General features: G+C 37.3%; 1 protein-coding gene across 2 annotated transcripts in view; it reads right to left on the bottom strand.

Moving 5' to 3' along the window:
• The window catches only part of Sacm1l (SAC1 like phosphatidylinositide phosphatase), a 54,858-nt gene that overhangs the window by 7,396 nt on the left and 33,263 nt on the right, over nt 1–14,199 (bottom strand). The window contains exons 9-19 of one of the 2 annotated variants that reach the window (XM_074059207.1): nt 12,760–12,845; nt 11,942–12,028; nt 11,228–11,296; nt 7,761–7,840; nt 7,176–7,229; nt 5,394–5,492; nt 3,025–3,163; nt 2,312–2,413; nt 1,063–1,132; nt 882–954; nt 9–102 (exon numbers count right to left, since the gene is read on the bottom strand). In XM_074059207.1, coding sequence (XP_073915308.1) covers nt 9–102; nt 882–954; nt 1,063–1,132; nt 2,312–2,413; nt 3,025–3,163; nt 5,394–5,492; nt 7,176–7,229; nt 7,761–7,840; nt 11,228–11,296; nt 11,942–12,028; nt 12,760–12,845 — 953 coding nt within the window. The remainder of the gene's footprint in view (nt 1–8; nt 103–881; nt 955–1,062; nt 1,133–2,311; nt 2,414–3,024; nt 3,164–5,393; nt 5,493–7,175; nt 7,230–7,760; nt 7,841–11,227; nt 11,297–11,941; nt 12,029–12,759; nt 12,846–14,199) is intronic. The other variant, XM_074059208.1, reaches the window with a different exon arrangement.

The following is a 14,199-nucleotide window of genomic DNA, read 5'->3' as shown; positions in this document are numbered from 1 at the left end:
AAACTTACTTGTCTAAATCCATCAGAAAAGTTGTTCTTGTAATACCGTATTAGTGAGTTCAAGCCATCCATTATTAGTCCCAACTGAGTTCTCTTTCCAGTTCTGGTTAAAAGAGGATTGGTCTTAAATTCTAAACTTGCATCCTAAATTCTCACACTGTTTTATGGACAATAAAGTGTATGCTACAGACATAAGTGAATTATAAAGATGTTAAAAATTATCCCTGAAAATATAGAGACAATCACAAGGAAGTCACTAGTAGGTCTAAGAAATACGTACAGCTGTCACTCAGTATTCACGGGGGAGCCCTTCAAACCAAAGTTCATAGATGCTCAAGTCCCTTATAGAAAGTAGTACAGTATTCTATACAACCTACCTACAGCCTCTTGTATACTTTAACCAATCTCTAAATTATATATAATACCTGATACAATGTACATATTAGGCAAATAGTTGTTATATCATTTAGGGAATAATGACAAGGAAAAAGTTCATACAGTGTATCATAAAAGACCCAAATGAATTTGTAACAGATTCAAAATGTTCTAACTCCTTAGTATCCAGTGTGGTCCTTGACAGTACCACCAGCATTACCTGACAGCTTTTTAGAAGTCAGTTCTCAGGCTGTGCCCCAGGTCTGCAGAATCCAGACTGGTGTCAGGTGCACAGTAATATTTGATAAGCACTACAGAGCATCAGAATCCCCAAGGAAGGCAGCCATCTGTGCCTGACCCTCATCTCTCAGCACTCCTGACTTGACGAGCCCCAAGTGAGACCCCAGTGCTATTGTAGTTGCTGCTCCCTGAAAGCTGCCCACAGGACCCTAAAAGACACTGGGACTATAAACCACTGTGGAATATTACTTTAAAAGCGTGGCTTACCTGGTAAAGTCAGTCTTCAAGGCACCAGTTCCTGCATATTGTTTGGCACAAGCATTTGCATTGTCAGCCCAGGCTGTTAAAAACAAAAAAAAATCAAAAACAGTGATAACGATTAAAATGACACCCCAATAATCAATTTCAAATTTTGAGTGACTTTGTCTTCATAAAAGAAATTACCTACCATTTTTGTAAATCTTCTCAAATTCATCTTGTTCTTCAAGCTTCTGTCCCACATGCAAAACTCCTAGTCTCTAGAATAAGAACCACACCCATACTTATAGATTTCAGCAGACATGCTTTAGGAAGAAAAGGCAGACAAGCCCTGAAATTCTATTGCATGGTTCCCTGGCTGCTGGATGCACAGCAGAGGCGTGCCCCAGCTCCCCGGAGCCCTTTAGCATCCAGGGTAGACTGCGATGACTTTCCGGGGGATACTGTGCCCCACACTCCCTTGACCCCCAGGAACACAGGAACAGTAGCAGACTGTACTTAGGAGAACGAAAACTGTACCCACCTCTAACCTTACTCTTTCTGCCTTCCTCACTGTTCGCCATCTCAGGCTTCCTCATCCCACAACCTTACTCTCTACACCAGTACTTCTGAGACTCTGATGGGTGCTGCACACACACATAGACAGACATTTGTTTATAATCTCAAGGGGCTGCTGGGTTCCCCAATCCTCTCTATGGACTCGGGTCCACAGACCACAGATCAGGAAACCCCGCCTTGACCTTTGACTCAGGCCATTAACTCTCTCAGAACCACCATCTTCTTTGCTCACCTTAGACAGCACACCTCACTTTGTCTTCTTCAGGATGGGTCACTCCACCCTCAGACAATACAGAAACTACCCTCGGTGGCTTTTAGCTGGGTAAAAACTCTGCTCTTACTGGAGGGGGAAAAGCACCCTAGCTGGCAATAGTACTAGAGAGGCTTCTACTATATTTAATATGTGAAAGAATACAGAATGGTTAATCAATCATGGAACCAAACCATTTCTATTGAAAAATGTACTTGGAAAGATCCTTAACAGATGGATAAAGAGTAACAATACAAACCAGAGACTGTTCAAACAGAGAAATCACTCCTTTGGCACCTGTTATTTTAGGATTCAAGAATAATCCATTCTAAAGGAGGTAACTTATTTTCTAATTTCCTCCTGGATAACATGAAATTGTTAGAAGTAAAATTTAATGTTTATCAATTATCTAAGCAGGAAAACATCTGTTTCACAACAAATGCCAATGTCATTTAGAAATCTGGACTCTAGTTTTAATTGCAAATATAGACAGGAGACATTTATATCTATTCTTCTCACTTATCTCAAAGGTAAAGCAAAGTTATGCCAGAAACTTGGAACATGGAAGTTATTATCCCCAGCTAGAAATAAAAGAGATGCAAATTAAAACAATCTTTAAGTACTACTTAACAAAAAAGCAGGCGTGGTGGTGCAAACTTGTCATCCCACCTACACAGGAGGCATAAGTAGGAGGGCTACAGTCCAGGTTAGCCCAGGCAAAAAACCAGAGACCCTATGTGAAAAAAAAAAAAATAACTAAAAGCAAAAAGGACTAGGGGTATGGCTCAATGGCAGAGCACCTGCCTAGCAAATCTAATAAGATCCTGAATTCAAACTCCAGTACCAACAAAACAAACCCAGATGTTTTAAGTACAAGCATCTAACACAGCAATCATTCAATGAAATGAATTCACTGCTAATATCGACAAATATTGTTACGACCCTCTTAGAACATGATCCATTTATTGTCCTTAAATCAGTAATTAAACTTCTAGGAATAAACCCAAAGGAAATAATTTCAATAAAAACAGATACTGAGTTCAAATCCCAGTACCACACACACACACACACACAAATCCAAGAATGGAGCAACTTAAGTGGCATAGTAAACTATAGCTCAATACAGTCATTAAAAACTTTGATTACATAAACGTTGAAGGAAAATGGCAAAACTAAAAATTGTACGCATGTAAACTAACCATGGTTATGGAAGATGGTGGCAAGACACAAAAACAGGTTAGGTGGAGGTGATGTGAATAAATTTTGTTATTGGCTTTCAAAGGTGAAGGACCCTTATTTTTTTTGCTATATTGTTTTTCAATTAAAAAAAAAAAGAATTCGTACCTGAAGCTGGGCCTGAAGTGAACGTCGAGCTAACAAACTCTGGATCACGTTGGTCCTATCTAGACAATCCATACAATTACTGCGGAAGACACCTTCCTGGTTTGTCACCACTTTGCCAGAAGAGTCTACTAGAAAATAACTAAAACATATTTGTATAAACACTCTCATATCAAAAGAGCTCAAACCTACTAGTGACACACCTCTGTGAACATGGGCCTTATTTCAGTGACCTTATTAAAATCTGTAAGTTAAAAGGTCACACAGGAATGTCTGGTTAGGTATAGTTCATTATCCTAGATTCAACAGAAGTCTGAATGGCCGAGACAAAAAAGCCCCTATCCAAAAACGTTTTGCAAAACTAGAGGTCATTACATCCATGAGAAGTAGAAAAGTGGAGCTGACAGTGCTTTAAAGGACACCAGTCATGTTTCCCAAGTTACGAGAGATGGCTTTAGCAGAATTACTCCAACATGTCCCTGTATGTCAGGGTCTTATGGTCCGGGTACATCTGTAATCAGAATCTGGAGGTGCTTGTTAAAAACGAAGATTCTTCGCCTTGGGATAACTGAATTAGAATTTCTAAAGCAAGGGTTGGATACTGGTGCATTAAAAACATTTTTTTCTTCTTTTTAAATGAGTAATACATGCAAGTAGTACAAAATATGAAAAGTATAACTGAGTATTATTGAAAACCCAGTTTACTGTTCTCCCTTTAGCCACTTAAATATCTGTACTGCAACTAACCATGGTTACCAGTTTCTGTGTTTTTTGTATTTTTAATAAGCTCCTCAGATAATTATATGAATCAAAAATTTGATCGCACATTGGCAGCAATCTGTTTGCTAGCCTTAGCACCTTAGGCAACTTCTTAGGTGAATTAATTTTAAATGTGTTTTTTCATTCACAAAGTGGAGGTGTGAATACCATCACAAGGCTGCTCTAAGATCTGAATGAAATAATGTATAATGCACAAAAAAAGTACTTCACAGAGTATAGCATGGACACTCGATAATAGTAATATATTGAAATTATTCCCCAAAATCCTAAAGGAGGGAGAATATGCAATAGATTCATCAAGGGCTAAACAGAAGTCATGATCTTAATGGGAAGGGCATAGAGGGTGTTTAGATGAAAACTCTGTATGATGTTCATGAAGAACAAGGTGAGGATGATTTAGAGTTGGCATACATATACGTGTGTGACTATGTGTGTGCGTGTTTTGTGTGTGTGATGGCACCCTGGTAGTAGCTACATAATGAATACTTCTGTACATATTATTTCTTAAATTACACCTTAAGTCCATTAGATAAGTATAATTATCTCTACCTTGCAAATAGAGAACCCAAAGCATAAAGATAACCTGGGTCCTGGGTCACATGGTTGGTAAGAGAACTGAGATTTAAACTGAGACGTGTTAAGACTTGAAACCTCATTCTCTTTCCCTAACCTTAAAATCCTCTGGAAAAACCTTTGTGTTGAGATAATCTAAAAGTCTCCAGTAAATGCTCTACAGTTCCTGTGAAGCACAGTGAGTGGCAGTGGCACAGATTCTGGTGTCACCACTCCTCTTTTCTCACATTTTTGTATGACAGCCATTAATGGTGAACCAAGGAACCATCTCCTCTGACACCATGCCAGCCCCAGCCAGGATTTTCCCCAGTAGTTCAACAATACAGGTCAATGGCCTTTTACCAGCTATGTTTGCAGCAAAAAATCTTACAGAAGCAAAAAAGAGAAGGAAGGAGGAAGAAGAAAGAGAGAAAGAGGAAGAAGAAGAAGAAGAGGAGGAAGAGGAAGAGGAGGAGGAGGAGAAGGAGGAGGAGGAGGAGGAGGAGGAGGAGCAGGACGAGGAGGAGGAGGAAGAACTATAGTTGTTTGCTATGTATAAAAACATTTTTTAAAAACTGAACAAATATCTATCAGGGAGGTATGACAATATGACTGTGCAACTAGAAGAGTACATTTGGGTGGCAGGTTTAGATCTACCATGTAGAGGCAGAAGGCAATGACAGATGGCTTACAGAGTCCTCCTGGCTATAAAGTAAGTGAACCTAGGAGCCTGGGAAGCAGTGTGGCAAACAACACAGTGAACACAGAGAGAGCCTCAAAGGCATTTATAGCTTTTGCTCCATTAATCCTACTCCAAAGAATTGTTTTTAGAAAAATTTTTAACAAAAGAAAAAATAAATACATATGTCTACCTGAGTGATTCACTCTTTTCAATAAAAAATTTAAATAATAAAACTGCATACAAAAGTACTGACAACCCAGTGAACTATCTCTGTAAGTCATTAGATAATATATAACAAACAAGACTGGAATATATACATCCCTTCCCTTTACCTCCATAAGGAAATAACACAGCTTACCTTAGTTCATCTTGCATTTCTGCTACCTGGTCCAATAAAATACTTAGTCGATCCCATCTCATATTTCTACATTCTTTATGGAAGTCAAAGGCAATGTACCTATCCCAAAAAAAGATATTCAGTAATTGATAAGGGAGCATTCATTCTCCTATTAACAATACCCTCATATGCTGATTTTTCCCTGTATTAGAGAAGCATACATACATAAATATACATATATGAATACAAATGCATACATTTACTTTCAAAAGTCCTTCTAGGGGCCCTCAAACAGGAGTAGAGAAGTATTGCAAATGTTAGTGGGGGGAGAGAGGGGAGAAGACGGAGGAGGAGGGGAAGAACGAGGAGGAGGAGGAGGAAAAAAGAGAAGAGAACCTGAGCCCCATGAACATATGAAGTGTCTCGTACATTCTACTTCTGCCCAACTTCCTGCTAAGGGATCAAGACAAGCCATGAGGAGGTAGGACATTATCTTCATCTTCACATGAAGCATCTACTCTCATGTGACTCCCTTGCCTCCAAAAGACTTAAGGGACATCAATAGAATGTGGTTGATGTCTACAACCTCAATGGTGATCTCAAGTGAGAATAGTACCCTTAGAAATTAGTACAAATAATACAGGCTAGCCAATGACAGAGTGGGGAAAGCATTTTCAAAGGCAACACTAAAAAAGTGGCAGTATGATACTTATTTTTAGTGCCCTGGCCAGAAATATTAGTGCTAGTCTTATTTAAAGAAAATAAGCACAAAGTTTCAGTTGAGTAAAATGAACGTTCTAGAGATCTACTGAATAATATTGTACCTATAGCCAATAATACTGTACTGTACACTTTAGATCTCAGCTAGAGGCACAGCTGTAGTGGCCCTGGCTTCAATCCCCAGTATTAAGAAAAAAATAAATAGGGAGATTACATGTTAAAGTGTTCCTACTACAATAAAATTAAGGGGGTGGAGAGGAAAAAAAATACCAAACCAAACAAAAAGAATCTACATACTTCACTGGAATCTAAAAATATTTGGCTACTTAAGCTTATATCCTTATTCTAAATTACACTTATGTCTTCTTTCTTTTTTCTTCTTCTTTTCTTTTACTTCTGAACCCAATAGTTCAGCAACTCTACTTCTCTACAAGTTTTATGAAGGAACCCTTATGGACACATCATCTCACACACCTTTTTTTTTCTCTCCCAGTTTCCATATGATGTGTGACCATATGACTTTTCTCTTTCTGGCCATTCACCAATTTCATTACCTTAATTCACTCAGAATAATAACTGGCTAAGAAACTAAAGAGTTAATCAATGTAATAGTCTTAAAGACAACAGCGGATCTAACATTTGATTCGTTTTAACCCAACTCACTGATTCTGTTAACCCTCCCAAAATACATATTTATTAAGTAAAAAAAAAAAAAATTAAGCACACTTTGGCTCCTCTGTCTGGTGGTCTTCAGAGCGCACAGAAAGAAAGTAAATTAGCTTTGGGTACTCATTCTTTAGCAATAGGTGTCTTCCACATTCCCCAAAGGTCATAACTTTAGACTCTAATTCACACCTCAAGTTAGGAAGTCAGCTTCTGAGAAAAACTCCAAATTCCTTGAGACAACTCTGGGGGCCAAGAATGTCTATGGGAACCCTCTGGGACAGAGAAGGTCTTAACCAGCAGTGTATATGGAACCAAACTTTTCGTATACACATGCTGGACCCCAAACCCAGAGATTCAGAATTTTCAGGCCTGGTGGTAAAGGCTAAATCAAGTCCCTGCAAATATTCTCAGACACACCTTGATGAGGAGTTCCTTCTCTGAGTCTCCCAAAGTGTGTCTGGGCAGGTTCTACTGTGTAAAGGTAAAAGAGTGGATCAAGTGAGGCTCAGATAAATTTGCTAGAGCTTTTGAACTGGATGAGAAAGAAATAAATTTTTCCCCAAGATTCATTATATTATTCATCTTTGTGTATGTTTAAATTTTTCCAGAGGTTAAGACAATTTCTCCCTAAATAGCCCAATATCATTTTGGGAATAAAGTTTTCCCCAAATGCCTATGACCACTTCTTGTGATATATCCCCGTTCCCACTGTGCCTCACTTTCCCGCTGCAGAAAGCTCCAAATGGGCTGACTTATTTCTTTCTACAGCATAGCTCATGTTTCAGGATTCCCATCTTTCCACAAGGATACATAGTGCTTTCAACTCTTGCCTGGTGAAATACAGTATAGACAAAGGTGCTATTCCAGGGGAGGTCACCATGCAAGACCTAAACTGCTCCAGCCTATGTGGTCAGGATCACAGAGACCACATCAGATAATCATTAAGAACCGAAACTCATGAGCTAATGGCAGGTTGCCCAACAAAGCCTCACAAGAAGGTACCTGATCATTCCACTTCCCAAGGAAGACACCATTGTTGCAAATGCCTGTTCAAGTGGCTTCTCTGAGCCCTTCTGGTTTACCTGTAAAAAAAATGTAAAGCACCTTATTTTTCAGTTTATGACAGAGAGGGTATTATCAAGAAAATAGCAAGGAAGCTCTCAGCTCTCATTCTGGCAAAGAAACAATGAGAAAAAATAAAATAGTAGAACCAACTTTGTAGAAGCTGTAGAAAAATAATCAAAGGTTTACAACAACCAACTAAATGCTCAGTCAAGAAAAGGCCACCTGTCAAACTGTAGGAAATCTCTGTGGCATTTTTTTTGTAGTAAAAATAACAGTAAAGTTTATTAGGAAAGAAATTTAGTGTAACAGGATAAAATGGGGAGAAATGGAAAAAAAAGAGAAACATTTTCTGCCCCCTTGCAGGAAATGGGATAGAAGACTCCTCTGTGGCATTTTTATTCTGTGGCTTCCCCCACTGTCTCCCCAGAAGGTGACAAACTTAGTTTTAAACTGCAGTGACTTTGTTCTCAGTTCCCTTCATCAAACAAGGAAAGACCACCACCCCGATTTGCAAATAACTATATACATCTATTTTAGCCCACAAGACCAACTCACTCATCTGTGTTGCATAACTCTGAACACAGATGGGGGAACATCAGACAATGTTTTAAAAGCTACAATAGGACTACAAAACAAATATCCGGAACAAGAGATTCTGGATGGAGACGCACAATGGCTGCCTAAAGCCTGCAGGAAAAGCTGGGAAACGGGGACAATGGAGAAAGCTACCCACATGTTCAAGTAAGAAGCATGCACAGAAAAATCCTAAGACTTTAAACCTTCCCTTAAAACTATTCCTTAGCCTCAGAATGGGCTGGTCTGCAAAGAATGGGAAGCAGGGATATTCTCATTTTTAAGTGTTTTGTTAGGTTTTTTTTTTTAAATTCCAATCTGTCAAAACATTAGCTAATCACAGCAAAAAGAAGAGACTTCAAACTAGCATACATGACAAGGAACAATCTTTCCCAAAGTAGCTTGGAACAGTCTCACAATAAATGGATTACTACAGTCTTTAACAATTAAAAAACAAAACAACTAAAAAAAACCTCTGGGGAAGGTTTCTAAACCTTCTAGACTTACCATATGGTAATAATCAAACATGCAATTAAAAGGGAAAAAAAATCACAAGCAGAGAAACAGAAAAACATGGCTTACCCCAAGGACAAAAAATGGGCCAAGCATGGTGGTACACACCTGTAATCCCAGCTACATGGGAGGTGGATATGGGAGGATTGAGACTTAAGGCCAACCCTGACAAAACTGCAAGAACCCTATCTGAAAAATAACTAAAGTAAAAAGGGATTCCACCACTCAAGTGGCAGAATGCCTGCTAAGCAAGTATAACTACCTGGGTTCAAACCCTAGTACCACCAAAAAAGAAAAAAAAACAAAACAAAAAATTGGTCCTATGGAAGCAAGGACAGCAAGGACATCAGTCTTACTATGGAAAGACTTTAAAACAACTGTCTGTTTTAAATATGCTCAATGGAAAACATAAGGAACTAAATGAAATCAGGAAGGCGGTAGATGAACAAAATTAAGATATTCACAAAGAAATTATTAAAAGCCACCAAACAATAAGTCTGGAGCTAAAAAGTACAGTAACTGAAATTAAAAAAAAATTAGTAGAGGAGTTCAACATCACACTTGAAGCAGCAGATAAAATAATCAGTGAACATGAAGATAGGAAACTTAAAATAACCAAATATGAGGAAACGAAAAAAGAATGAGGGTTAGGGGTACAGCTCAATGGTAGAGAATTTGTCTAACAAAAGCTGCAGGCCTAGATTCTATCCCTAGCACTACATGATCAAGCAGACAATACATACATTATAAGAGGCCCAGAAGAAAAAGAGAAAATGGGATGGAGAGATTATCTGAATTAAACAATGATCCAAAACTCTCCAAATGTGATGAAAGACAGAATCTTCAAATTCAAGAAGTGCACTGAACTCTAGGAGGATAAACTGAGACTCACACTGAAAACATAATCACATGGCTGAAAGACAGAGAAACTTTTGAAAGTAATGAGTGAGACAGAGAACTCATCACACACAGAAATCTTAAGGAGGCCAGAAAGTAGTGAATGGTACATATTCCAAAGCTTAAACAGTGCTAAAAAGGAAATTCATTATAAAAACTCAAGGGCTGGAGAGCCATGGCTCAAGTGGTACAATGTTGTCTAGCAAGTGAACTCAGAGCCCTGAGTTCAAACTGCAGTACCAACATAAAAGAAAAGAAAGACTTCAAATCAATAACTTACCCTTACATCCTAATGAACTAGAAAAAAGAGTAAACTAAGCCCATGGCTAGCAGAGGAAGGAAGTGATAAAGATTAGAGCAGAGATGAATAAAACAAACAACAGAAAACCAATAGAGGATGTCAACATAACAAAGAGATGATGCTTTTGAAAGATCAATAAAGGTGGCAAACCTAGCTAGAATGACCAAGAAAAAAAGACTGAAGTTATTAACACCAAGAAAGACAATGACATTACTAATGACTTTTGATAAATACAAAGAATTATGAGAGAATATTGCACACCAATAAAACTATATAACTTAGATATGAACAAATTCCTAGATACACACAATCTACCAACACTGATTAATAAGCAAATAGAAAACTGAGTAGACAAAACACTAAGAAGGAGATTGAACCAGTGTTGAAAAACTTCTAAACAAAGCAAAGTCCTAGGTCAGATGTCTTTACTAGTGAATTAGAATGGCTATTATTAAACAAAACAAAACAACAGAAAATAACCCTGATACACGGCTGGTAGGAATATAAAATGGTAAAAATGGTACAGTCACTGTGGAAAACTCAAAACTGTAATTCCTCAAAACATCAAACATAAAATTCCCAAGTGATCGAGTAGATCACTATATCACATGTGGATATAAACCTAAAAGAATTCAAAGCAGAAACTGAAACAGATACTTGCATACCAATGTTTATAGAAGCATTATTCACAATAACCAAAAGGCAGAAAAAACCCCAATGTTCACCACCAAATGAATAAATACACAAAATGTACTGTACATCTACAATAGAACACTATTCAGTCTTAAAAGGAGATGAAATTCTGATAAATATGGATGAAACTTTAAAATACTATACTAAGAGAAAAAAGTAAAACACAAAAGGACAAATATTGTATGAGTCCATTTCTATGGGAAACATAAAAAAGGCAAGTTCAGAGACACATGAGTAAAATAAAATCACTAGACTGGGGAAAGAAGGAATAGGAAGTTACCAGCATAATGGGTACAGAGTTTCTATTTGGGACGATGCAAAGCTATAGTAATGGATAGTGGTGGTGGCTGAACAACATTGTGAAAAATTTAGTGTCACTGAAGTTTTTATTTTATTCCCCCCCCCCCAAAAAATACAAGAAACCTACCAGATTGATTATGACTTGTTTTCCATAAATAATTACTTGTGAATCAAAATGCCTTTGGAAACCATCCATCTAAAGGGGGGAAAGGTATATACTTAACCAAATTACATTTTAAAAATATTTATAACATTTTAAAAAGTTCTTCCTTATTATGACTTGTTTTCCATAAATAATTAGTGTGACTCAAAATGCCTTTGGAAACCATCCATCTAAAAGGGAAAAGGTATATATACTTAACCAAATTACATTTTAAAAATATTTACAGCATTTTAAAAAGTTCTTCCTTAACCTACTTCTACATGCAAGTGAATGATGTCAGTCTGGGAACCATGAATCACTGCATCTAGATATTCTAAATACCATGTCACAAATAGTAGCTATAAGCCATTTTACTCTGAGCTACAATACTATTTTAATTCTGAGTACAACCTCAATAGGACCCACTAAGTACTCTAAACCATACAAAGTTGTAAATCTTACTGTGCACTCTTGAGTCTACATTTGCCACCCACTCTATCACGGGGCCCCCACCACCATTTCTAACATGGCATGCATGGAGCATTTAGTTTTAGAGGTTCACTGTGCTGGAATCAAGGAGGATGACCTTGATGTTGAACTCTGACTTTTGGAGAACAAATACATACTCTGTATGCAAATTATAATGCCACTAAGGTTCTATTTTTGGCCAATGGGTAAAAGCACACTGAAGATACATACATGATTTGCTACTTTATTGATCTGTGGCAGTGGTTTGTACTTGAGATTTGGTCTTTGGGACCAAAAAACAGGTATTGATCCTCGAGTCTAAAAGAAAAGAGAGAAATGTGAAAAGAAACACACACAAAAACTTATTTTTTTGCAACTTATTGCTAGCAGGATAAACATTAATGACTTTGCAAAGAAAAAAATAATATAACCTACTAGCTATGAAAGAACTGTAAAAGTTCGTATTTTATGGGAATATGCTCAGAAAGAACTCTATATACATAGTACTTCTATAGTAGACAGTTCTTATTTCCCTTAAATTCTAAAATAAATCAATTTATCCACAAGTAAAAATTAAAAAGTTATGTGTATTATATAATTTGGCAGTATGAAAAATTAAAAACCTGCTTTACTCATTCTCACAGGAGTATGTTCATGAACATATGAACATGTTTGGCTACTAATACTCAAGAGCAGAAAGTGATCCACAACAGATGAGAAGAATGTCACAGTGACATATGACATCAGCTTGTCCTAGCATCATCACCCTGGGTAGGTCTGAAATGTTAAAGCAGATGTATGGCTGCCTAGATTTCTGTAACTCTTACACCTCCTTCTCTACCCCTCTCCTTTAGAGATTTAAAGTAAGGAAATGTCAGTAGGACAAAGTCAGATTAAAGAACAGCCCTTTGATCAGGTGAACTTTTCCATACTGTAGACAAAGACATTATCTAAGAAAGAAGGGGAAGGGCAGGGAGGAAAATTTCAACACGATAAGGAAACTACGATAAGGAAGAAAAGGGCACCTAGCCACAGCCACGTGAACTTGCCTGTACAAACGAAGCCCTGCTCCCACTGTAGTGCACAATTTGCTCTGTTTCTACAAAGTTAGCAGCATGGCCTTCAGAATCAATTCCTACATTGAAAAAATAAGAATTAATTACATTTACTACCTAAGAAGTATACTAGAAACTCATTAATTCAGATAACTTAGAATTAACTCAGTTCAAATTAATGGAAAAGTACTTACAAAATAAAATTCTAACTTATGTATAGTACATGATTAGAAAACTCTCATCTAAGTAGGTGCTAACAGAGGTAATAAAGATTTATTAATAAACAGATGAAACTGGTTGCTGTTTTATACATATACAAACTTCCTCTAAAAAAGTCCTCATGCTTGAGACATCTTTTAAAGAAAAAACATTCTCAAGTATATATAACATATATTTTCTATTATTTGGGGGGGGGGGCAATATTGAGGTTAGAACTCAGGGCCTCGTGTTTGCCAGGCAGGTGCTCTACCATTTGAGCCATGCCACCAGCCCAACAGATCTTATTTTGAACAATACTAACTTGAGAGTTAAACTATCAATTCAAATGATCATACTTAATAATAACAACATAATATTAAATGCAAACCTGGCCCTTACATTAGTAGTATTTAGTTGTAATGACGCAAATAGTCTCTGAAAGATGCTTATGTTAATTTTAATTACCAAACTAAAAATGCAAAAACTGTTTAATTTGAAGCTTCTGTAACTCCATGAATATACCCAGGAAACTTAGTTTGAAAAGCACTACTTCAAAGTGCTTGCAAACACTTTATGCCAGTTGGTCCTTTTCAATATCTGAAGTGTTCCCTTACCAACTTGTTTACATGATCTATTTTTACCAAAAAAGGCTTGCAAGCAAATCCAACTTTCAAGCTAGTCCCAAATTCTGAGAAGGAATTCATGGATTTTTAACTCCCAAATATTTCTTAATATCCTTTCTATCCATTATAGTTCTCAAATACAGCATTTTGGCTTTGTGTGGTTTTATAAAAATAAGACAGTGTATTACCAGAAGGGGACAAAATTTTTGAACCAAATCAGTAATGATATAACTGCTCAATACTTTCTGAAGCATGGACCATGTTTATAACTGTAACTAGAAAGAGTGTGTGAAGCCAGGTGCTGGTGGCTCATGCCTGTAATCCCAGCTACTTGGGAGGCTGAGAAGGGGACAGACTGTGGTTCAAGGCTGGCCCAGGCAAACAGTTCCCAAGACCTCATCTCCAAAATAACCAGAGGAACATGGACTGGAGATGTGGCTCAAGTGGTAGGGCACCCGTTTTGCAAGTGTGAAACCCTAGGCCCACACACCAAAAAAAAAAGAAAAGAAAAGAAAAAAGGAAAAAAAAAAAACAGTGAGAAGAGAGAAAAGAAAGGGAGTCGGTAAGGGTGAGGAGAAGAGATATCTTTATGAAAAGATTTCCAAGATATGTT

This window comes from Castor canadensis, chromosome 17 (assembly GCF_047511655.1).
Source record: "Castor canadensis chromosome 17, mCasCan1.hap1v2, whole genome shotgun sequence".
NCBI classification, from domain to species: domain Eukaryota; kingdom Metazoa; phylum Chordata; class Mammalia; order Rodentia; family Castoridae; genus Castor; species Castor canadensis.
The sequence above is the reverse complement of the archived record's forward strand: the minus strand, read 5'-3'. Positions and strand labels throughout refer to the sequence as shown.